General features: G+C 30.6%; 2 protein-coding genes and 2 long non-coding RNA genes across 7 annotated transcripts; 2 read left to right on the top strand and 2 right to left on the bottom strand.

Moving 5' to 3' along the window:
• Positions 1-2,156: 2,156 nt before the first annotated feature.
• On the bottom strand, positions 2,157-5,185 carry LOC133035981 (uncharacterized). The gene is made up of 2 exons (XM_061112442.1): positions 5,122-5,185; positions 2,157-4,978 (listed from the first exon to the last, which is right to left on the bottom strand). The coding sequence occupies exons 1-2, from the start codon at positions 5,183-5,185 to the stop codon at positions 2,157-2,159; spliced, it is 2,886 nt and encodes a 961-aa protein (XP_060968425.1).
• Positions 5,186-6,189: 1,004 nt separating this feature from the next.
• LOC133035980 (uncharacterized) lies at positions 6,190-7,455 on the bottom strand. The gene has a single exon (XM_061112441.1). It carries the CDS (start codon positions 7,453-7,455, stop codon positions 6,190-6,192), a length of 1,266 nt encoding a protein of 421 aa, XP_060968424.1.
• Positions 7,456-13,044: 5,589 nt separating this feature from the next.
• LOC115711677 (uncharacterized) lies at positions 13,045-15,938 on the top strand. 4 transcript variants are annotated; one of them, XR_009686816.1, is made up of 5 exons: positions 13,045-13,229; positions 13,524-13,614; positions 14,070-14,168; positions 15,094-15,134; positions 15,268-15,938. It is a non-coding gene; the product is annotated as an uncharacterized LOC115711677 (long non-coding RNA). The 4 variants fall into 4 exon arrangements; XR_009686815.1 differs by having other exon boundaries at positions 15,094-15,338; positions 15,746-15,938; XR_004010583.2 differs by having other exon boundaries at positions 15,094-15,938.
• A 4,794-nt stretch (positions 15,939-20,732) lies between these two features.
• On the top strand, positions 20,733-23,426 carry LOC115719899 (uncharacterized). The gene is made up of 4 exons (XR_009686814.1): positions 20,733-20,963; positions 21,624-21,855; positions 22,006-22,208; positions 22,311-23,426. It is a non-coding gene; the product is annotated as an uncharacterized LOC115719899 (long non-coding RNA).
• The last annotated feature ends 2,132 nt before the right edge of the window (positions 23,427-25,558 follow it).

Genomic DNA, 25,558 nt, shown 5'->3' with positions numbered 1-25,558 from the left:
AAAATTTGAAAAATAAAAAGTATGAACACACAAGATTTTTTACGTGGTTTTGCAGTTAAAATCCTGCATAGTTCACGAGTCAATCTTATTAGATTTCTGATAGTTTTTCAGGGCCTCTTTTGTATCATTTTTTGTCTCCTTTTTGATCTTACTTGCCACTAGTTATAATTACATAGTTGGTCATGAATCATAAAGTTGACCGTAATCCTTTTACAATGATTATCCCCTGAAATCATGGGGTTTGATTACATATCACGTAGTGTAAATGCAGTTTTTATTTGAAAATCATATAGTTGTGATTTTCCCGCTCGTGTATTTAAAACACGTCTTTAACTGTAACGTTCAGGGATGTCTCGACAGGAGTTTGGTTCCAATGACCGTGAAAGCGAGCTGAAGCCTTTTTTTTTATCCTTCCGAGGTCGACAATGTACGCCTTGTTGCTTCTTTGTTTGAAAGCTTAATGCTTTATTTGTGACAATCGCAGTTTTTATTAACAGAGAGTTTCTCGAGGCTCACTTGAATATTACCTTCTGACTCGTCGAGATGGTAAGTCTCTCAGAGAAGATGTCTGAAGTTAACTCGGGGAAGTTATAGGAATGAGCCTTCCTAGAGCGAGATAGGCACCTCGCTTATTAGGTCTCGAGCCAACCCGACTGTTATACTTAGTTTGTACATTATTTGCTAAGTGTTTTCACAGTCGATATGCGTCGCTTTCGTCTTCCCAGATATAACGGAGTTGATGCCTCGCTTTATGCATTCAGTGACATATGGTTTCTCGTTAATATACCAAACAACAGTTTGCATATCTTTTCCTCGCAAAAAAGACCTTATAGTCAGCGAGTTGCCAGTATGCTCTGCTACTTATGCAATTAATGAGTTATTCCATTAAAAGTGATTTTATCGGTCCATATTTCCTTTATCTTGACACGTGTCCTCCATTGAGATAGTAGCCGAATTTCGAATATAACAGTACTCATATATATATACATACATAACATCCATGTGTTTGTGTGAGGATCTCTTTTTTTTCATTCATTTCACTGTGCATTATTCAATTTATACATATAATAAGTTTTATTTTAATGTTGTATATACGTAAATATGTCAAGACCTCAGCCAATATTATTATTTAAGAGTGTGTTTATTTTGTTTGTTTAAATTATTTTTATTTCAAAAAGAAAATTATTTTTATTTCAGAATATATTATTATTATTATTATTATTATTATTATTATTATTATTATTATTATTATTATTATTATTATTATTTTGCTTTATCTCAAATTATAAAGTAAATTAACATAAGGTGAATCAGCTCACAATTAATTTTTGGGTAAGGACAAGAAAAGTTGTTAATTTCTCAAGGAATTTTAAGTTGAATTAGTTAGCTTAGGTGCCGTTTGGTAACACTTTTTTAATCAGTTTTTTGTTTTTAAAAGTAGAAAAGTGAAAATATTTTTCAAAAACATGTTTCAATAAAACTGTTTTTACTTTTCAATTTTATAATTAGAAATCAAAATTTTAAAAACAAAAAAAATCACTTTCAATATTTTTTTAAACAGTTTTTTTTTCTTAATCAATCTTTTGGATTACGACCAGACCCGGACCCAAATCCCCTCCCAACGGTCCTGGCGTTGAACCCGACTTTTGACTTGAACCCGAATCCGACCCCGGACCTAGACACGAATTAAATAAAATCAAAAAATAAAAATAAAAATGAACTTTACAGAACACACTTTTGTTTTCTAGTTTTTAAAATTGAAAAAACAAAAGTGGTTACAGAACGCATTTTTGTTTTTCAAAAATAATTTTTTTAAAAACAAAAGTTTTACTTTCATTTTGTGATTAAAAAATTAAAAAATAAAAGTATTACCAAACGGCACCTTAGGTAATGTGTAGATGTATTGCGATCCAGGAATTTTTTTTTTTCTTTTCCCTTTTCCTGTTTTTGTTGTGAATATAAAATATAAATCTTAGAGAAATTGTTGGGTAAGCCACAATAAGATTCGTAATTGACATTGAACTGGTCATTGTTGAATATAAATTTACCAAAGTCATTGTTTTTTTTTTTTTTTTTTTTTTTTGAAATAACAAGAGGCTGATTAACAAAGAAACAGAGAGAGGTACAACACAGCCTAAAAGGGTTAAGAGAACCGCCTAGTCTTCATCTCTCAACCTGAGAGCAAGCCTTGCAAGGGAATGAGCCTTGTCGTTGTGTTGGCGATGGACATGCATCAAAGTTGCTTCAGGGTAACTGGAGAGGAAGGTTCTGATCCTTTGAACAAGGGAGGATAAAGAAGAATTATCCTGCCAATTACCATTCACCTTGGTAATGAGGTTAAGGCAATCTGAGAAGACAAACCGTGGCTGCAAATTAGAAGCAACACACCACTTCAAACCTTCATAGAGAGCTTGAGCTTCTGCAAAGAGAGGGGAAGACGCTCCGGGCTTGAAAATCCTTGTAGACAGAAGAACATGAGAGAGACCCTGCATAAAAACCAATCCAATACCAGTAGCAGGGGCATGAGTGTTAAGTGCAGCATCGACAAAAAGTGCCGTAGAAGAGGGGGTCAAAATGTGATCCAAATCAGCAGAGCAATGAGTGACAGTGTGGTGAGAGCTAGGGGAGAGAGCTTGGGCTTCCTGGTAATCCTGCAAAAAGCTTGCAAACGTTTCTTGAACATTAGCCTGAGGAGAATGTTTTTGAAAGAGGTGGGCATTTCTGATGTTCCAAGTTTGCCAGATTATACCAAGAAACAAGGGAATATGGTCTTTGGGAAGCAGCGAAAGACTGAGAAGATAGAAATCTTTAATGTCGAGCCTGAAATGGTCTTGAAAAAACTGCTTAAAGATGGTATGATGCCAAATTCGTTTGACTTTGGTACAGTGAAGGAGAGCATGAGAGACCGATTCTGCTTCTACCCCACAAAAAGAGCAAGTAGGAGAAGGGATAGCATGTTTAAGGAACAGGTTTAAAGAACACGGGAGAAGGTGGTTGAAAGCTTTCCAAGTGAAGTGTTTAATTTTGGGAGGGATTTTCAAGGTCCAAAGAGTTTTCCACCAATCCTTATAAGGGTTGGGGTTGGAAGTAGAAGGAGAGGAATTGAGGGCCTTGGACTGGGCTAAATGATATGCTGAATTAACAGTGAAAAGGCCAGAGTGATGCGATCCCCAGATGAGGGTATCCGAAGATCCAATATCCAAAGGAATGTTAAGGATAGCCTCAGCCTGATAAGATGGGAAATAATGGTACAGTTTATCAATATCCCAGGTGCGATCATGAGTAATAAAAAAGGAAACAGTGGAAGAGGAGGGATCAATGGGATGAAGTAAAGTTGGGTGTGAAATGTTGGGGATCCAGTTTGGGGCAGAGAGAGGTACATCATTACCAGAGGAGATTTTCCAAACAAGGCCCTGATTGAGAAGTTGAGTGCCCCAAAGGAGACTTCTCCAGGTAAAAGACGGGTTATGACCTTTAGGGGCGTGGAGAAGATCAGAATGTTTAAAATACCGCGCCTTAAGCAGAGAGTGTAACAGGGAGTCAGGGTTGGACCAAATCCGCCAAGCCTGCTTGGCTAGAAGAGCTTGATTGTGTGAAGTAAGGGAACGAAATCCCAAGCCACCAAAAAACTTGGAAGCCGAGAGAGCAGGCCAATTTTTCCAGTGAATCTTTTGTTTATTCGAAGAGGAGCCCCACCAGAATTTAGCTGTTAAGCTTTGAATTGAGGCACAGGTGGATTTTGGAAGTCTGAAACAGGACATGGCAAAAGAAGGGATTGCTTGGATGACTGATTTAATAAGAATTTCTTTGCCAGCACGGGAAAAAAGTTTTTCATTCCAAGAACTAAGTTTAGAAGAAGTTTTTTGGATAAGATAGTGAAAAACAGAGTTCTTGACTCTACCTATACAGTGAGGAACCCCAAGATATTTACTAATGAAACCTTCACCCTGAAGTAATAAGGAAGATCGAAAATTTGTTTGAGAATCAGAAGATGTGTTAGGGGAGAAGAGAATGGAAGACTTGTCCCTGTTAACAGATTGACCAGAGGCTTCATGATAAAGATGCAAAATGTGATTTATAGCCTCCGAGGATTGGGTAGAAACAGGGGCAAAAACCATGATATCATCAGCAAAGAGAAGGTGGGAAAAAACAGGAGCCCCGCGGCAAATTTTAATACCTGAGAGAAGGTTGGCTTCTTCATGAAGGCGAATGGCAGCAGACAAGCCTTCAGCCACGATTAAGAAAAGATAAGGTGATAAAGGGTCACCTTGACGAATGCCTCGTGAGGAAGAAAACACCTTTGATAATTGACCATTTAGGGACAGTTGATAGGTGACAGTGGAGAGGCATTTATGAATGAGGGAAGTGAAAGTAGGAGGGGCACCAATATGGTGAAGGAAATGAGAAATGAAAGACCATTCAACACGGTCAAAGGCTTTTTCCATATCCAATTTGATCGCAGCCCATCCAACTTTGCCATGCTTTCTAGAATGAATGGCATGAATGAGTTCATTGGCAATGACAATGTTATCCGTGATTTGCCTCCCAGAGAGGAAAGCACTTTGGTTATGACTAATAATAGAGTGAAGAACAAGTTTAAGTCGATTAGCCAAAACCTTAGAGAGGCACTTATACAAAGTGTTGCAGAGGCTGATTGGACGAAAATCACGAACATTTTTAGGATTTTTCTTTTTAGGGATGAGGACCAATATAGTGTTATTGATTTGAGAAAAATCAGCATGACTATTGAGAATGTGAAGAAGACCCTGAGTGAGATCATGACCGATAGTGTCCCAATTTTTCTGATAGAAAAAAGAGTTTAGGCCATCAGGGCCGGGGGATTTGTCTCCAGAGAGACTAAACATGGCTGTTTTAATCTCCTCAGCAGTAAAGGGCTCAGCAAGGAAAGCAGATTGAACAGAGGAAAGAGACTTGGTGACCCCCTGAAGGATGGAAGAGATGGCAGATGGGGAGGTTCCTTGAGAGGTAAAAAGATCAGTGTAAAAAGAAAGAAATTGGGCACAAATGGTTTGAGTGTCATGAATGATGGAACCATCAGGAAGAGTGAGAGCCCGAATGTAATTGTTGCGTTTTCGATTAGAAGCTTTTTAGTGGAAAAACCGGGTATTCTTGTCTCCAGCACGAAGCCAGGCAACCCTTGATCTTTGTTTCCAATAGATTTCATCTTTTAGGAGGAGCCGATTAAGCTCAGATTGGAGATGAGATATCTGTTGGTTATCAAGGTGAGCTGAGTGATTGTTATTTAACAGCCGGTCAAGTTCAGCTTGAGTGCGAGAAATTTGGTGTTTAAGGGAGGGTTGTGATGATTGCCAGACCTTAATAGTAGAGAGGCAAGAAGATTGTTTGTTGAGGAAATGCTGAAGAGGGAGGGGGGAAGGGGAGGAATGAGTGTACCAAGAGTCTCGGACCATGGTTGGGAAGGAGGGGTCGTTAAGAAGATAGTTCTCAAGGTGGAAACGAGAGTGGTGATGGTTTCTGAAGGAAGTGTCTTCCAGTTGGAGTTTAAGGGCCCTGTGATCAGAGCCATAAAAGCCCAAATGGGTGAGAGAGGCATGAGGGAAAAGAGCCTTCCATGAAGGGGAAGTAGTGCACCAGTCGAGGCGTTCCAGAGTGGAACCATGGCGCCAGGTGAATTTGTTTCCCGTGCATGGAAGAGGAGTTAAATTGCATGAATGAAGGAAGGAGTGAAATTGGTGCATAGCGTGAGGGGGAGGAGGAGTGGCAGAGTTGCGATCATTGAGGGATAAATAATCGTTAAAATCTCCTATCACTAACCATGGTAATAAAGGGGCAGTATCAAATAAGCGATTAAGAAGCGTCCAAGTAAAAATTTTAGAATTAACATAAGGAGAACCATAGAAACCAGTGAAATGCCAGTTGATATCATTAGAGTTATTTATATAACAGTCTATGTGATTAAGGGAGTAAGAAACCACAGTTACATCGATACAGTTTTTCCAAAAAAGCAAAAGACCCCCCCTAACCCATTCCTAGGAACTTCAAAAACATTATCAAAATTAAGCTTATACTTCAAGTTGAGTCCCCGGTTGGCAGGCAGCTTGGTTTCCATAACAAAAAGCAGGACAGGCTGGTGTTGCTTGACCAGAAGGGAGAGGTGACGGAACGCTCGAGAACTCCCTAAACCTCGAGCGTTCCAACTGCAGAGATTCATTTTTCTCGGCGGGGTCGCGTAGCGACACCCGCCGTTGGTTCATCATCAGAAACAGAAGGGACCACAGCATCATCACCAGGGGCTGCACGAGCACGCTTGAGCATACTCCTGACAGAGTCCCCAACTTGAGTGGATTTTCTAGTGAAGTGTTTACGGGTTCCCACTGAGGAAGTGGGAGAAGATCTTGTGGAGGATTCTTGGATAACAATGCCCGGGGGCCTGGAAATAGGTGGTTCAGAGACAGGGAAAGCAATGCCTTTCCCTTTGACAGTGTGAGAAATGGTGGATGTGGTCATGATTGGGGTTGGAGTGGCTTGATGAGTTGACTGAGGGGGGGCGAAATTTGGGGAAAGGCATGTGGACGTAACAATGGTGGTGGTGTGAGGTGGGGAATGGACACGAAGGAACTGGTCAACTGCATGCTGGAGACTGTGGGCCGGGGAGGCAAGAGGAGGGATAAGCTCCTCAAACGGAGTAGCATTGGAGATGTCAAACAGATTCTTTTTGAGATGGGATTGGGCCGGAGCACGAAGAAAGTCAGTGTATTCAAGAATAGGAGGGGAAGGAAAATTATCACAACGGAGAAGGTAACGAGAACATTTGTTGTAAGTGTGATCCAGTCGACCACAGAAGTAGCAGAAATTTGGAAGGCTTTCATATTTGAAACTTATCCATTTAGGCTCATGAATGGACCTAAAACGGATAGTCATACCCCTGCGCAGAGGCTTGGTAATGTCTAGCAAGACTCTGAGCCTAAGGAAAGGACCAGAGTTCTCGAGCAGGGAAAGTGGGTAGATTTCAATAAGATCACCCAGTTCATCAGCTATGAACTGGGCCAGCTGAAGACTTCTGCGACCAAAGGGGATACGGTGGGCTTGAATCCAGAAGGGGGTATATCGGATGCTTTCAGGGGTGGGGGTTAGGGAAACGTCAGGATGGGTGAATACAATGAGGAACTTATCAAAGTGCCAGGGTTGCTCTTCGAGGACGCGACGACGATCCCCATCACATTGGAATGTGGCCAGAAAAAGCCCAGAGTGGTATTCAGAAATTTTGGTTGGGAAACGAAGGGTCCATGCCTCAGACATAGCCTTTTTGATCCAAGCAGGCTTAGCAGTTCTGGGGGAGAGGAGCTTGAAGATGAGGCAGAAGGCATTTGGGTCAGACGAGGAAGAGATGGATATGTGATCGAAATCATGAATGAGGCTTTCTTCTTCGGAGAGAGGGGTGAGAAGGTTGGGAGTGGAGGAGGAAGAGGCCATTGAAACAAGAGAGAGAGTCTGGGAAGAATGTGAAATGGGATAGATAGGTGGTGACGAACAGTTGTGGCAAATCAGAAATAAATAGAGAAAAAGGAGAGAAGAAGAGCGAAGGAGATACCTGGAGATGGATGGGCGCGTCAGGCGATGAAAGGAGCTGGGAGACATCGCTTCGATTCCTGGAATAGCGATCTGCAGAGGCGGAGGGGAAATGATGACCCAGAAGTAAATGCTTGAGAAGATGGAAAGGATGGTTTGGGTGGATTTTAGTGAGGGTATTGAGAGATAGAGAAGAGGGAAGTTCTGATCGAGCATTAAATGCCCAAAAAAGGGTGCCGTCAGAATTAAATGCAACTGGGAGAGAGAGATTGCATTAAAGAGATGCTGAGCACGGAAGATACGGGGGCTATTTGCAATCATTAAGGTTGACATGGGGGAGATCAGGGGGGGAAAAAGAGCTAGAAGTGTCGGGAAATTGAGAGAAAAGGGCGGAGGGAACACAGAGATGGAAACTCTCTTACTGTTACTGTTACTGTACCAGAGACCGGCCTGGAGAAAAACTTCAAGAAGAAGAAAAAATCATCCAAAGTCATTGTTGAATATACATATAAAATCATTGAATATCTTAAAATATAAAATTAGGTGTAAATATGATTACATAAAGATTTTGCTCTGCTGTGTCAGTTAATCTTTCATAATAAATAACATTGATATGTAGGGTTTTAGTTTAGGCATGTTTTGACAAATTTAGATAAACTCTTCGATTTTTTTTTTTTAAATGTTCTTTGATTTTGTTATATATTCGTAAAATTACGTCTAGGTAAATATTTACATATTATATATGACTTTTTATTCTATATTCTATTTAACTATGAAAAAAAGCACATCTTGAGGAGCACTTGATGAGTAAACTTCTAGGGACAAGCAAAAGTAGGGGCTCGCCAACTTGCAATGAACTGTTTGGTCTTGAGTTGTTCGGGCACTCCAACCCTTCGTTGTGTGTTGTTGAACTGCTTCCTGAACTCCGACACCCTTGCTTCCGAAGTCGAGTACCAACAATTATCAACTTAAATTGCCATAATTCATGTATCGTAATGTAATAATAAATATCAATATTAATAATAGAGTTTTTCAACACAAGATACAATAATAATAATAATAATAATAATAATAATAATAATAATAATAATAATAATAATAATACATAATTAATAATTTACATTAATCATGTAACAGCCAAAAAAATTTATATTATGCTAATTAACTATTTTTTATTATATAACTAATTTTTCAATTAATTTTTAAATGACCTTTGATTGTAATATTAATTATTTGATATATATAACGTTTTAATTATATTAATTATATACATTGTAATTTAATAGTAATTTTCAAAAAAAAAAAAAAGTATTATTTTAATAATTTAACATAATATATATAAATTAATTTAAAATCACCATGTACCATTAAACATTTTTTTATTTCTATTTTTACAATTGAACAAATTATATATAATACATGTATTAAATAAAAAAAAAAAATTTTATGACCAAATTCTACCGTAAAAAATCTTGAATTTTTTTAATTTAAATTCAAATTTACTTTTAATTTTATCATAATTTATTAATCATTTGTATTTAAATCAATTTTTTTTAAAAAAAAAAAAAAATAGGATTGAATGTAAAACACCATTTGTTTCAAATTCCATTTCACTAAATAAGAAGACAACAATTATTATTGAAAAAAAAAAAAAAAACTGCCAAAATATAATTATTCTCAATTAACTATTGCTAACTTAATACTCTATATAAAGCACACATAAAATTACAATCACATATAAAAAATGGCTTTCAATTTGATGATATGAAATTTAGTTTTCATATTATTAGAACTTCATTGTTAGAGTGAAGAAACTAGAATTTTAAAATTGGTTTCTCCAAAGGTAAATCTCTTATTTTTTTTTAATTTAAATTTCATTATTTTGAGTAATTTTTTAATTTTATCAAGAAGTTTTGAGCTCTTTTTGTAGTTAATAATCTTGCTTTTATATATTATTGGTATTTCATTTGGTGAGTGGAGAAATAAGAATCTTAAAATTTATTTCTTAATAAAAAGGTAAATATATCATGTTATATATAAAGAGATTCTCTAATATGGAGCGGGTTGTTTTTTCCCCATAGTATAAGAAAGGTTTTTGAACCAATTATCATGTAGGGATTTTAAGTTTTATTGTAATACAATGTATTTTATTGTAGGAAACTATTTTATTAATTTTATTATACTAATGAATTTCTTTTATTTTTCTTTTGAAGTTTTTTTTTTCCTCTGCTTGTATAATATTTTTTTTTTTCATATTTTGTTTTTAAATTTAAACATTTAAATTGAAAAAAGCATGTTATTAATTTTTTGGAAATTGAAAAAATAATTATTTTATAAACACTCAAAAATAATAAAAAATTTATATTTTATTGGATCTACAATTATTTTTATATTTTTACGGATTTTAATTTTTTTTTAAAATACAGAGTGTTATTTTCACATTGTTTTAATAAGAAAACAGCGTAAAAACAATGTTTCTTTCTAAAAAAAAAAAACAAAGAAAAACCTAGGGGTGTTCACTAAGTATCCGATCCAATCCACACTTGCGCGGATTAAATTTGATTGAAAAATCTAAAATCCGTACTTGTGCGGATTGGATGTTGTTTGACCTCAAAAAGTAACCGATCGAATCCAATCCGCACTTAATTATATATAATTTTAAAAAATTATAATATATATAATATATATTAATTTTCTAATAATATTAAAAAAAAAAAAAAAGACAGAAACTTTTAATTTCTTAATCTTTTTTAATAATATATTGAGTTTGTGTATTTTATTTGTTTTATAATAAAAAATACAAGAAAAATTATTCTTATTCACATAGACACATACACATAAATTTAAATATATATACTAACTTATTTATTTTAGTAATGAATACATATATACTTTAGTGTAAATCTAAAGATGAGTACATATATATTGACATATATGTATATTGGTTTGATTTATATATAAATGGAGATGGAAATAGATTATTATTGGAGATTAAGAAACAATAGTTTTTTTTTTTAATTTTTTTCTATGAAATATTAAATAATTTATCATTAAAAAAACAGCCAATCCAATCTGCACTATTGCGGATTGGATTGGATTGGATTTAAATGTTATGCGGATCGGATTTGATCCAAAATATGAAATCCACACTTAGTGCGGATTGGATGTTGTTTGACTAAAAAAGTACGGATTGGATCGGATGAACACCCCTAGAAAAACCTGTAACAAAAAAAATCATAAAATGTAAATATATATAAAAATCCGATCTTAAGTGTATCGTGTAAATTTCTCCCAAAAAACTTCAGGAGGAAAAATTCCTAATTAGTCTAATATTTATAAAAAAAAAATATATTTTTTCACATTTGATATTTTATATTGATTAATAATATACTATTATATTAATAGCAAAGTTGGTAACTAAAATTATTTTGAAAATAAATATCTATATAAAAAAAAATTAACTAATTTTTAAAAAAATAATAATAATTTAAATTAAAAATTAATATATTTTTTACAAATTATTAATATAATTTTATTTTTTAAATTAAATAAATATATCATTAAATATTATTATAATATATAAAGTTTTAATTATATACAAGCAGTCTTATCGTAAGAGTATACATCTTATATTATAATAATCACACGATCTAAAATCAATGATTAAAAAAAGTACCCTACTGGTAGGGAACTTTTGCTGTCCTACCATAGTCTTGCCCTATATATATATATATATATATATATATATATATATATACTAGCAAAAAACTACGTACGAGGCACGTATACTAAATTTTATGCTAATTTTTTTCTATGTTATTTGAAAGTTATATAATTAAAAATTAAAGAAAATAATATTATTAGTTATTAGGTGAGATTATTATTATGTGTATAGGAAGAAATCACAAATTAATTAATCTTATAATCTTAACTTTAATCAAATAAGGTTCTAGATATATGAACAATAAATAATCACGTAAAAATCAAAAATAATTATTTGAATAAAGAATTCAATATACACAGTTATATATATGAATCCCATTATTCAAAAATAATTATTCAATATATGAACAATAATTTGTCACGCTATATGTTTCCCAATAAAAAAATCCGCCTCCTCATAGTCAAAATAAATAATACATGTAATACAGATCTTTGTAATGAAGTACTTAAAAGAAACAAAACTTCAGTTACCATAATCGGAAAAGGTTTAAGTGAACTAAATAATGACTAAGAAGATCTAAATTACAAAATGAAAATAACATGTCTATATGAGTATGATTTTTTTGCTATATGAGCATGATTGATCTAAGAGAAAATAGATAAACCTATAAACATATAAATATACTTAATATTAATTTTGACAAAGAAACAATTTAATTATAAACAATTCTAAATATCAGCTTGACAATTTTAACACACTAATGTATACATCATGATAATTTTATTTTATTTGATATCAAATGATAGAGATTATTGAGGTTTTCAGCCATGGAAAACACACTATGATCAAAAAGTAATGCTCATTAATTGTATATTTCAAAGAAACTCTAATTTTCATGAATGTCCCTAATAAGATATAAACAATAAAGTTGTAAATTAAAAAAAAAAAAAGTAGCAAAATTTCAGTTAATATAAGAAATAGAACAAATTGAAGATTTATACAATACTGGAATTTGAACTCTTAGATGCCATTAGCGAAGAGGCAAAACTCGTTAGATCCCCTAGTAGAACACTACCTTAATGGTCTGAACACAAAAATTGTAGAAATCAAAATTTGAATAAATTAGCATCATCAACAAAAGGAAAATTAAAGGGAAAAGACTTAATAATTACGTGACAAATAATTATTAATTGAATTAAAAAATTAAGATTATAAGATTAATTCAAATTATTGTTCATATATTGATTCTAGAAAGAGTAAAATTAAGATTATAAGATTAATTGAATTAAACTTTTTGATATCAACAAAATTATTGCTTTAATTTTTCATCACACTGAAAACATATTGTTTCAGCTCTATTAGACAATCATATTTTCCCTCGTAAAAAGTCATTTTTTTTATAATTGAAAGATGTGATGTTTGAGTAATTACATGTATCGTGTAATTGAAGATTTGATGTTGAGTCATTTTTTTATTTTTATTAATGATGTTTATTTATTTATTTTTTTTTTTTGATTTAATGAGATTTATTTTATTATATATAAATAAAAAGTCATTCATGAATTTTTCATAAACCATTTTATTTTTAATAATAAAATATTTTATTTTTAATATAAATAAGAAGTCACGCATGAATTTCTCATAAATCAAAATTTCAGTTATATAAGCACACTTTATATAGAATAGATATAGGGAATTGATACTGTAAGACCAAGTTAAATTAACTTATAGCATAGGGAATTTATTTTAACCAATCAAAAGTTTAAAAAGAATTAAATGCATGTATCCTATACTTGACAAATGTACCAGATTATCTAATATGTAATTATATTTTGTTTTTTCCAAAATGATTTAAGAAATGACCCCCACTCTCAAGCTCTGATGTTGTTTACACGGGTGGGCTTTATTTTTCTGGGCTTTACACATTCACGAACAAACGCTACCATGGCGATTATCCCCTGAAATTTGCATCGTTCTTCTCCATCAGTCGGTCTCCATTCTTCACTCCGGCTAGGTAAGTTATCTTTCTCACTTTGACATCTGTTTAATTATTATCTAGAATATCTGAAATTTATGGGTTTGTAGATTTTACTCAAATTAAATTTTAATCATCATCTTCCAATTGGACAAATTGTCTTCTCAAACAATCATTTTCTCTATTTCATACAAGTTTTTAGTCTCGCTCACTTTTGATTTACTTTCGATTGATGTATATCTAGACAGTACTTTAATATACATTGTTGCTTTGCGAAAGAGAGTTTTGATTTCACTCTGTTCTCATTTTCTTTCTATATATATTTGCAATTAGGTTTTTGAAATTAGGTTGGAAACTATAGTCGATAAACGAATTGATTCCTCTTCGCTGTTTCTATCGAACCATTGATCATCTTGTCAGACAGGTTTGCGTTTCAATTTTGTTGTTCTCACTTTGTTTCTATATTTATTTACGGTTAGGTTTTCGATATTTGGTTCTTAGAAATGAATTCTTAGCAAATTACGATTTTTTGATTTTTAAGAGCAGTATGTATTTGTTCAAGACCAGTACTCCTTTCATGTGTGACATTCCCTTATTTGATTTTTAAGAGCAGTTTATTCTGCTTAGATCGAGAATATGAGATTGTGAGCTTAAGTTGGCACACTATGTATTTGTCTAAGAGATTTTACAGAGTATGTCCTATAAGATTTGGAATCATTTGTCGAGGAAGCAATTGGATGATCCACTTCCGAAAAGGAACCCTTATTTGATGAAGCACATGTTTTATTTTGGCTAAAGAGGCGGCTATGTTCTGGTTAAACTTAATAGCATTGTTATATGTTCTAGTTAAAATGATTTTTATTTCTTTTGTCTTTTCAGGAAAGTAAATTTTTGAAGTTCTTAAGGTTTATGTGGAACCCTCTATCATGGGTTATGGAAGCAGCAACTATTATGGCCATTGCACTGGCCAATGGAGGAGTGAGTACTTCTTTTCCCATTCTTTTTTTTTTTTTTTGTATGATATGCTCTGTTTTTAATTCTTAAGCAAATTTGGTAAAAAAAAGAAAGAGGTCAAAATTTTTGTAATATTGTGATAAAATTGAACACCAGTAATTAAAGTTCTTCCTTTTTAGTTGCTATGATAATCTTTGTTCTGTTTTAGATAAAACCACCTGACTTTCTATAAGGCATCATTATAATAGTGTTGACCTCTTCTTTATTTTGTTATTTAATATAACTTGGGCTATTTATGTAGTATATTGGTATAGTATTTCCTTAGATACTAATCGATGCATAAGATCTTGTCTTGAGGAATTATTTAAAACCTCTCTGTATTTATTTATTTTCTGCTTACATGTAGTTGTTATATCAATAACAAAGATGCGTCCAAGAGCAGATCCTAGTTCATAATTTGCTTTATAATGATTATTGTTCTTGAGTACTACCGACTGAGTTTCTAGCAATATTCTCTTTTGAAACCGTTGAAATTTCATTTTTCTTGTCTATTGTTCTCGAGTACTACCGACTCAGTTTACGAATAACTAGAATGAGAGCTTGTTGTTGTTGTAAAGTAACTTGTTTATGAACAGAGAATTTTCCCTTTAACTATTGAGATTTGGATTTGTGTTTTATATTCTCTAAGGCCAACTCCAAGTTCATAGAGTTAATTTTGGAGATAGGAGTGTTTTCTGACTCATTGTTTCTTCAGCACAAAGTAGTTATGAAATTTTAGTATAATGCCCTTCATTCTCACATTTGAATTAATCTATACTACTTTACCGTTTAGAGTTAGTTAGATTTTATTTTGTATTGGTTGTTTTTTCATTTTCATTCAATCCATCTATGCTGATCTCATATTTTTGGGCTTAGTTTATTAAGGTTTGATTTACTTTATCTCCAACAGTTTTTAAAGAACGTGCAAAGTGATATGCTCCTCAAAAGTAGGTGAGAACCAAATATGATACAAGTTTTTGCTTCTCTATTCTACGTGTCTGGTTTAGATTCACTTATATACTTGTTTGTTTGTACCACCACATCAACTTGGATGGATTTACTTCATCTCCAACCGTTTTTAAAGAGCAAGCAACATGAGTCTGCTTAAGACACTATTCAAGCATTGGATGTTCTCAGGGATGCTCCATCGAAACTGTAAGATTCTTAATGCTACCTTATTTTATCATTTGAAAATGTCTTGGTCAGTAGTTTATTTTGGTTTGGGTATGTTGTTGTGTGACTTTATAAATTATAATAGTGTACTCTGTGTGGTTCTAAAGGAATGAGTTAATGCAAATGTTTTGTTTAAGAAATTTATTTTCTCAAGTAAAAAGCAGATTCTATCTTGACAGCCACTATTGAGATGGTAAATGTGAATCATGGTAGTGAAATTCATGCTTGTGCTCTTAAATAGGTACCTGATACTGATGTCTTGGTTTGCTATGCTCTCATAAATATATACTCAAAGTGTGGTTTGGTCTCGTTTTTCTATTTGAACTTCTCAATTATGTATTTGATGCTTTACATACATGTATATTCGTGTTATATATTCTATTTTGCAGATTTTTTCATCAGAATTTCAGAGAAGTTTCGATGTGTAGGATTTCAAGACTATGTAATGAGATTTATTACATTTATAAGGCCAAATCAGTTGGTGTGTTTGAGATTGAGTTTATTAGAATGTTGTATTTCATATTTTGGATATTTTGAATCACAAAGCAGGTATTATGAAATAAAATTAACTAGTCTTTTTAATTAATTGTGTTATGAAGAAAAAAAAAAATAATGGAATTGAAAGTTTTCATTATATTTTAGGCTTTGACTTATGAGAATGATAACATAACACAAAAAATGTTTTATTATAAAATATAAGGGGAAGGAAATGTGTTATGAAACTAAAACAATAATTATTTTTTTAGCTTATAAAATGTTAAAGTATTACAAAAAAAAAAAAGTATTATTATTGAGTATTCTATAATAATAAGTATTCTTTAAACTTATGAAAATAATAAAATAATACACAATAAGTATTATCGTAAATTATTCAATAACACTTTTAATATAAGTGAAAAAATATATCATGAAAAATAATAAAGATAATGCTTATTTAAACATATTAATGTATTAAAATAATAGTTAAAAAGTATTATAAAAATGTTTTTAATAATACTTTAGTATAAATCATAAAAAATATTATGAAAAGTGGCATGACTTTTAATAACACAGCCTTCCTTAATACATCAAAAAGTATTATGGAAAGATATTTATAATACTTTTTGGGTATTATAAAAAGCATTATTTCTTGTTGTGCTTAATAAATGTGTATATATCACTATTTTATGAAGTTATTAAATTATTATTAAGGATTCATTATTATCACATAAAAATAAAGTTAATAGTATTTCAGTGATTTTATATGATATAGCAAATTGATTTCAAAATTTCACAAAGACAAAATTATATAGATACTAAATGGTATTAATAAGATTGCTTAAAAGAAACTGTAAATTATTATTCGTTTAGATACTATTTAGCATAATGTTTAATTATTAGAGAATGCAAGCTTAATTTGATTCTATATTGTTTAGTTAAATTGATAAGTACTTATTTGGATACTATTTAGTAATAGTATATAATTTGGAAATTTACATGATATATTAACTTTTGTCATTTTTTTACAAAAATACTGCCAGGCGGTATTTTTTTACTTTTTTACTGTGTTTTTTCATAAGTTTCATACTGCAGTATACTGTGTTAAATTTTCACTGGTGTTCTACTAGTGTTTTTTGGTTGTTCTACTGTTGTTTTAAGTTAAACTGTTTTGTGATTTACTAGTGTTTTATAAAAACACAGTATTTTTGAAAACTTTTCCGTATGACAGTATTTTTGTAAAAATTAACCCAGATTCCAGTATTTTTGTAAGTTTCCCTATAATTTTTTATTATTTTTATTTATTTTGATGTTATATTTTCTTTTTAGTATATATTAATCCTATTTTGTTTATAAGTTTTATTTGTTGAATTTATCAACAATATTATTGTATGTATTTTGTACTTTGTAGTATATAATTGAGTCTGTGTGTTTGATACTTTGTAGTACATAATCTCATTTAAATTTTGACAAAATCAAAATAATAAACAAAACAAAAATATATTATTGGGTAGTTAAATGCAAATTAAAAATAATAAAAGATACTATTAAGTAGTCAAATACAAAAGTAAATAAAAAACTCATGTATTATTGGGTAGTTTTTTTGATAGATAATAATTAGTTGATCATATAGCAATAGTAAGGTGTGATGTATGCTTAACAAAATAAAATAAAAATTGTAGTTAGCAATTATGAGAATGTAATTTATGGCTACATATGTTAATTATTTTTAAGAAATTAAATATTCAAAAACCATATTAAAGTTGCTATCATAAAGGAGTAAATCATACAATGGATGTAATTTTAAATTAAATCATTTAGGTATCTTTATATATTAAAAGTGCCTATCTAACGGCATTTCTTGGTTTAACGACATTTCTTGGTTTAACAGAATATACAAAGAATATTCTGTTAAATTTAACGATGTTAATAGGTTTATCTCCCGTTAATAAATAAACTCAATAATTAAACCCAAAAAATTAAATAATCTTTTTTTAAATTAAAAAAAATCATCTTAGCCACATATCTCTCTAACAAACCGTATATCCCATTGTCTAAAAAATTAAACAATCTTTTAAATATTAATAATCTCTTTTTAAATTAAAAAAATCATCTTAGCCACATATCTCTCTAACAAACCTATCTTCGGAGAATATTAATAATTTTTTTATTTATTTTTTAAAAAAGAAAAATATAGATAAAATATCTAGAAAAGATAATATAAAAGAAGATTGATTATGTTGGCTTAGAGATTTTTGGGCTTGGGCTTAAAAAAATAATAAAAAAAAAAAGATGAAATGGGCTGTAATTAGTATTTACCTTATATGTTTGTGCTTATTTTTAGTTTTATTTTTAATTTTACCACCAAGAGGAGAAGGTTGAAAAATATTAGAATATGAAAATATTATTGGTGCTTATTAGTAATTTGCAAAGAATGTGAAAGTCTATAAATATATAATTGTGTAGCTATTATTAAATATGAAATGAGATAATAGAATTTTTTTCAATTAGAAGATTAATGTACATTTTACTATTAATAACATACATTATTATAACACAACTATGTTTTACTTACTAAATATACTGACACATATTTTATTTTTATAAAACAAATCGTTCAAATAATTATACTATTTTAATTATTAATTAAAATAAAAAACTAAAATATTAAATAAAACTAACACTACGTGGGCACGTAACCAGTGACGAAGCCAGAAATTTAGTTGAGTGAGGGCTTGAATAAATATTAAGTCAAAACTAATAAAAATAATAATAAATGTATCTTTCAAATTTTCATCTTCAACAAAATAAAATAATACTATTGACAAAAATAAAATAAATGTTGTCAATGGTATTATTTTATTTTTTAATAAAGTATTATTTTTTTTATTATTTGTATTAGACTACTTTTAAAATGGGCTTGATTAGAATAAGAGTAGCTAATAAATCATGATTAAGATATTGAGTGAGGACTTTTGTAAATTGGACTTTAATAAATTGAGCAAAGTGAATTAATATATGTATATATCTACATATACAAAATTTAATGTATATATTTGAGTGAGGGCTTTAGCCCACACATGGGCTAAAGTCCCTCCGTCCATGCACGTAACAATCACCTAGTATATATATATATAAATAATACGAAAACAACAAGAAAATTAAATAAAATTAATAGAAAAATAACATCAAAACAATAACAAAAAATAACATACAGATAACAAATATCAACAATAAATTAATAAAAATACATTAAAAAATTATTTTTTGTAAATAAAATTATAAAAAAATATAAAAATATTTAAAATTCCCTCAAACGTATTTTTATCATTTTATTATTATTTGTGCCTATATGTAAAATAGTCCCATTATTAATTTTTTCAAAAATTATGAATTAAAAAAAAAAAAACGAATTGATAATTGTTATTATTATTATTTTTCCTAACATTTCTTCACCTCTTTCTAGCGTCGCATCTCTCGACTCCTCTCTCTCTCACCGATCTCGGCCGACGGCGACACTTTCAGCTGCACGCCTGCCGCGACGTCGACGTCGACCTGCCAGCTCCTCCGTCCCTTGCTATTAATCTCAGCAGCTACCTCACGGTAATAATCCGTTTGTTGTGAAATTTTGATCTGAAATTTTTAATATGTTTATTACTAATAGCGAAAATTTGATGCTGAAATTATAATCTGTTTGTTACCGATGATCGAAATTTTGTTCGGAATTTTTTGAACTAATCTGTTTTGGTACGGCATTATTGTGGTGTCTAGGCTCTGTTATAGCTACATCCTTTGGTTAGCTTTCTCGATTATTAATTAATCAGTTAATCATTGTATTATTGCTGAATCTGAAATTTTTGAAATAGTATTGTTATGTTCTGATTAGTGTTACTCATTAATTTGAATCTGTGTTGCTGTTAATTTGAGGTTGTGGTTTGAATTTTGATGATAATCTGTCATGTTAATTAGTGAGTGAACTTTTTTGATAAATCAATTTTCATTCCTCCATGTTTTAAATGGAGTTCTAGCCTTTAGGAATGGATTAACCTCTAATGTGCTTATTTGTATTTTTATTTATTATTGTTAATTGTAATTTTTTCTCTCCAAATTATCTGTTAGTAATAATTGTTATTTTTTAGCATTAATATTCGAATGTTAACAATTTAGTCAGTGGTATTTCTTTTTCTTTTTTTGTCTATATTTTTTTGTCTATCAAGTTCTTAGCCATTAGGGACTCAGTTAATAGAATGTTCAATTTGCATTTATCAAATCAAGGCCAATGTATTCGAGTCTGGATTATACTACTTTTAGTTGTTGAAAATTCTAGGCACAATCAAGTTTCTCCTTGTTAATTTTATCACCCTAACATTCTTGAATTATATTTGGGCTAGACTAGTTATATATTAAAAGTGCCTATCTAACGGCATTTATTGGTTTAACGACATTTCTTGGTTTAACAGAATATACAAAGAATGTTCTGTTAAATTTATAGGTTTATCTCCCGTTAATAAATAAACTCAATAATTAAACCCAAAAAATTAAATAATCTTTTTTTAAATTAAAAAAAATCATCTTAGCCACATATCTCTCTAACAAACCGTATATTCCATTTTCTCGCTTTGGTTTACGATCAACCAAATGCAGCTATGGCTTTGCACTCCGGTATAGGTTTTTCCAAGATCCTCGTCATAGCCGGAACATGTATTATTAATTTCATATCATATTTCACACTTGCTTCCCCATTCAAAAAGACCTATCTTTCAATCTTGCTAATTTCTTCTCTCTAGGGTACACTACCAATGTTTTGTTCAATAACCATAAATTATCGGACTTGCTCGGAGAGAAGCTTTTCTCAGAAGCTAGAGAGAGAAACAAAATCAGCAGAGTAAAGAGAGAGAGAGCTTCGATCGACAATGGCGTATTGGGTTTGTATTTCCTTTCTCATTTGCATTCTCTTTGTTTCATCGTTGAATGGATACATCTCTTATGACGGAGTTTCTCAGGAAGTCCGGCGGTGCCGCCGTTATCGACGGCGGACTCGCCACAGAGCTCGAACGCCATGGCGCGGACCTCAACGATCCTCTATGGAGCGCCAAATGCCTTCTCACTTCCCCTCACCTTATTCGTGGGGTACTCTTTCTACCTTTTTATTTTCCTTTACTTTGCTTGACTCTGTGTTTGGGTGTCTGATTTTTCTTTCTTTCTTTCTTCATGTATGAAGAATGGAGGTACTTATTAACAGAGTTATGTTTATTCATGAACTTGGACCCGAAAATTAAGAAATAATGAATTTTGATAACTGGGTTATTGTTGAATTTTTTCCCATTAGGAAATCATCTATTGGGATTTTGAATGTACCAAAAGTGATTTTAATCGTTTCACATGACATTTATTAGGGAGATTCTTTGTCTTTTGGCTTGTTAGTAAATGAACTTATGAACAATGGCTAAAGATTCTGCAGTGAACTTATTAATTCAGTTTAAAATTATATATGGACCACTGTGGTGGTTTTTTCTTTTGTCTTGGCTTTTCGCAGCCTTTAAAACTTGCCATTAGCAGCCTTGAATTTTTTTTCTTTTTAATTGAAGTTTCATTAGAAGAAAACCAGCAGTCAATCATTACATTGCGATTCTTACCCAGCTTCATTTTCTCTGCTCCATTCTATTTCTAATGTTAGTTTCACGTTTAGATTTCAATTTTCTTATTAGTATATATGTTTCAGTCTAGCTCTTCAATTCTCTACCATATTTAACAGATTCGTTCTTATCTGATGATGTAATACAAATACAGGTTCATGGATTTGCTGAAGATCTTATGGGGAAAAAAGTTGCTACAATATTTGGAAAGTGGGATGAAAGCATGTATTATGTTAATGGTGACAGGGGCAACAATATGTATTATGTCTTTCTATTTTATATATCCTACGGATTCCAGGCTTAGACCAGACCAACGACATTTGGAGAATGGAGAATATGAGAAGGCAAATGCTGAGAAACAACGTTTAGAGAAAAAGCAAAGAATGGTATGTATGGGGCAGTTTTGCAAAATGGCATTGTAAATAGCCTTTCTCACATACTTGACATTTTCTCTATAAGGAAAATGTCTATATTCACGTTTTTTTTTTTCATTCTTCTTATCTCTAATGGTATGATCTGGTGTATGGGAAATGCAGTCAAGGAAATTACAAGAAAGTGGATGGAAACCAAAATAGTTCGAAAGAGGAAGTGAAGATGGACCTTTCCGCTACATGGGTCGGTAGTCCTTACTATGTCGTCCCAAAAGTGTTACGGAAGCATTATGCTCCAGAATGTGATGTTTGGAGCGCTGGGGTAATCATTTATATTTTACATAGTGGAGTGCCCCCATTTTGGGATGGTAAGGATCTTATGTTTCATATCTTGTTGTTTTACAAATTCATTAATCATCCATAGTTGTGGACTTATATCGATTGTACCTGCTTTTTAATGGATCAATCAGAATTGGAGCAAGGAATATTTGAGCAGGTTTTAAGGGGAGAACTCGATTTTATCTCTGAACCATGGCCTAGCATATCTGAAAGTGCAAAAGATCTTGTTCGAAGAATGCTTGTAAGGGACCCTAAGAAGCGGCTTACGGTCCATGAAGTTCTTAGTAAGTTAATGGTCTTGATTGATTATTATGTCAGGTGACTTAATTTGTTTAGCATCCATAGTCATACATTTTATTTTTCTATTGTATAGATGCATCTTTTTAGTCTAAATAAGCAATATCATTTGACACTGGCATGATCTGGAGCTTTTTTTTTTTTTATCATAAAGTAAAAGAAATATACAATATGAATTGTTTTATGATCTAGAGTTCTGACCCTCCTTTTTAAAAATTCTAATGGTATAAACTAGAATGTGGTGATTTGAGCATTAGTAGTAGCTTTTCCCATTTAAAATATGACGACCTATAGTTTTTTTTTTCATTCCAAATAATATGTTCTTCTAACTTAAAACTAGGCTTCACATATTTGTTTTAATGCTTCTATTATGTCGTAGGCCACCCTTGGGTTCAAGTTGGTGGTGTTGCTCCTGACAAACCTCTTGATTCCGCTGTTTAATCGCGCTTGAAACAATTCTCTACTATGAACAAGCTGAAGAAAATAGCCATTAGGGTGAGTATTTATCAGTCAACTAAACTATATAATTATAGCAGTTTAAGGTGTGTACATAAGGTTAATCATTCATTAAATTACTATTGGTTAGCTTTTTTATTTCCATTTATATTTATTGCAAAGCACAAGCATGTATTGCAATTAAGGTACGATTATTATACTACGATCCATGTCCATAGAGAAAAAATGTACATTTTGATTATGTTTAGGGTATTCTGTTCTTTAGTGCATGACTTGCAATTGTTGTCCATAGATGTCGATAATAGTGGACAGATCACTCTTGAGGAACTAAAGAATGGTTTGGAAAAGGTAGATGCAAATCTCAAGGATTCCGAAATAAGTGGACTAATGCAAGCGGTAAGTAATGATTCTGAGTAATGATTCTGATTCAGGGAACTGTAATAAGGCTTGTAAAAATTGTATAATCAATCTTGTTTGCTATTTATTGAAACCTATTCCGGTTGTTTTGTTAAAAAAAAAAAAATTATTTCCTGAATCGTTCTTTCCGATCGGAGAATTTGAAATGAGAATGAGAATGCGAATGAATGCAGTTGACAGAAAGAGAAAAAAAATAAAAAGAAAAAACTGACCTTAAAGTGGGAATATAAACAAGGATTCATCTTCTTTCCTCTAACTACTACAAGTTGATGAAGTTAGATTATAGTCTAATATATCCTTTGTAACAACTTCAAAGATTGTTAGATTATAATCTAACATAATTATCCATGTAATAGAATGTGTCTGATGTATGAGTGTTATCAGCTAGCTTATCATGTAATGTAATTCTCTTGTTCCCCCACCCCCACTTTTTTTTTTCTTTATTTTCTTCCCAATATATATTTGGCTCAGAAAGCATAGATTTGTGCATTCTCTCTCTTTCTATTGGAATAAAAGAATAAATATGTATTTATATAATTATTATTGTTTTTCTTAATTGAACAAATATAAATTATTATTATTGTAATTCTTGTAATTTTTTAAATAAATAATTAAATTTTAAATAAAATTAATATTTACGTGCTTCGGCACGTAACTTCTACCTAGTAAATATAAATAGTATATATAAGTACGGTATATTAAGTTTGATATGAGATTTTGATTATTATTTTATGTATAGTGTGTAGTTATGTTAAATTCCCTTATTTTTTTGGGATTTAGTTGTTAGTAAAATGTCATGGAAAATTTACATATACCCACATTAAATTTAAATTAATTACAAATATATTAGGTAGTTTTCATTATACCCATATTCTATAATCATTTATCATAAATAACTAACTTTCAAAACTTAATTATCAATTATATTAGGTAGTAACGTATATATAATTAATTATATTTATATCCTATTAAATTACTTCTTTTTCTTAAACAATCAATTTATTTCTTTATATATTTATAAATATAAAAGTTCAAAGTGTGTATTTTTTTTTTTAAAAAAAAAATAATATTATTACTTTTGTTGTTGTTTAAACATAGATACTTTTTTTGTCCAAAAAAAAAAATATAGATACTTTTGTTTTTAATCAAAAAATTGAGTTTATATAATTTTGGTATTTAGATATCATATGGTATTCAATTATAAAAAAAAAAAAAAAGAAAAAAATGAAAGAAATTAAAAATTGTTATATGACAAAAATTGATAAATGTTTTCTTTATTTTGTTTTTTTGATATAATTTGGTAATTAAGTACAATAAAAATAGTATTAAAAATTGATAGTATCAAAATATTAATAATTAGTATTCACATATTTTTTTTTTTTTGCGGTAATATACTGAATGTAAATTAATACTATTTAATATTGTATTTAATAATTGAGGTTTTTTGATTTGTACACTTTAAAATATATATATATATATTTTAAAATTTTTATAGAATTGTACATAGAAATCCCTATTGCAACTAGCGCTGCAACTTAAATCGCAAAAAAAAATTCGTATAGCAACCCACATAGAAACCACCGGAGAAACCACTTTACAAACCCAAACCGTAAATTTGAAAAAAAAAAATTAAAGTTAAAAAAAAAATGTGGGGTAATTGTCCTTAATAATTTGGTATCATATATTTAATTACTTATTAGTATTGTATTAATATAATAATATTTGGTATCCAAAACGATTTGTTATAATATGCATTATGTTACTATTATATAATTAATGGTATCATATATAATTTTGTATTATTTGGTATATATCTAAATAACTACTAATTGGTATATAAATAAAACAAAAAAACTCATTAGTATATATTTAAACGTTTAACTACTAATTAATAGTAGACGTATATATTTTATGCTATATAATGTCCAAATATAATGAAAGTTTGATTGTAATGTTAGATTTCCATGAAAGATAATAATAACAAATTTAGGATCAATTCATATAAACAAATTTAGTATTGTATTAATTTAATAATATTAGTATTGCATGTATGGTTTTGTTTGAAAATATAACTAAAATCCATACCGGTTACACTGCAAACATCCTCAGTTCATACTTAAAAATCTCAACAAGGAAGTAATGAAAAAATGGCTCCCTGTGTATAGTCTAGTTATATAATAAAAAGGGATGTCTTTTTTTATTTTGTCCA

Source organism: Cannabis sativa, chromosome 3 (genome assembly GCF_029168945.1).
Source record: "Cannabis sativa cultivar Pink pepper isolate KNU-18-1 chromosome 3, ASM2916894v1, whole genome shotgun sequence".
Classification (NCBI taxonomy): Eukaryota; Viridiplantae; Streptophyta; class Magnoliopsida; order Rosales; family Cannabaceae; genus Cannabis; species Cannabis sativa.
The sequence above is the reverse complement of the archived record's forward strand: the minus strand, read 5'-3'. Positions and strand labels throughout refer to the sequence as shown.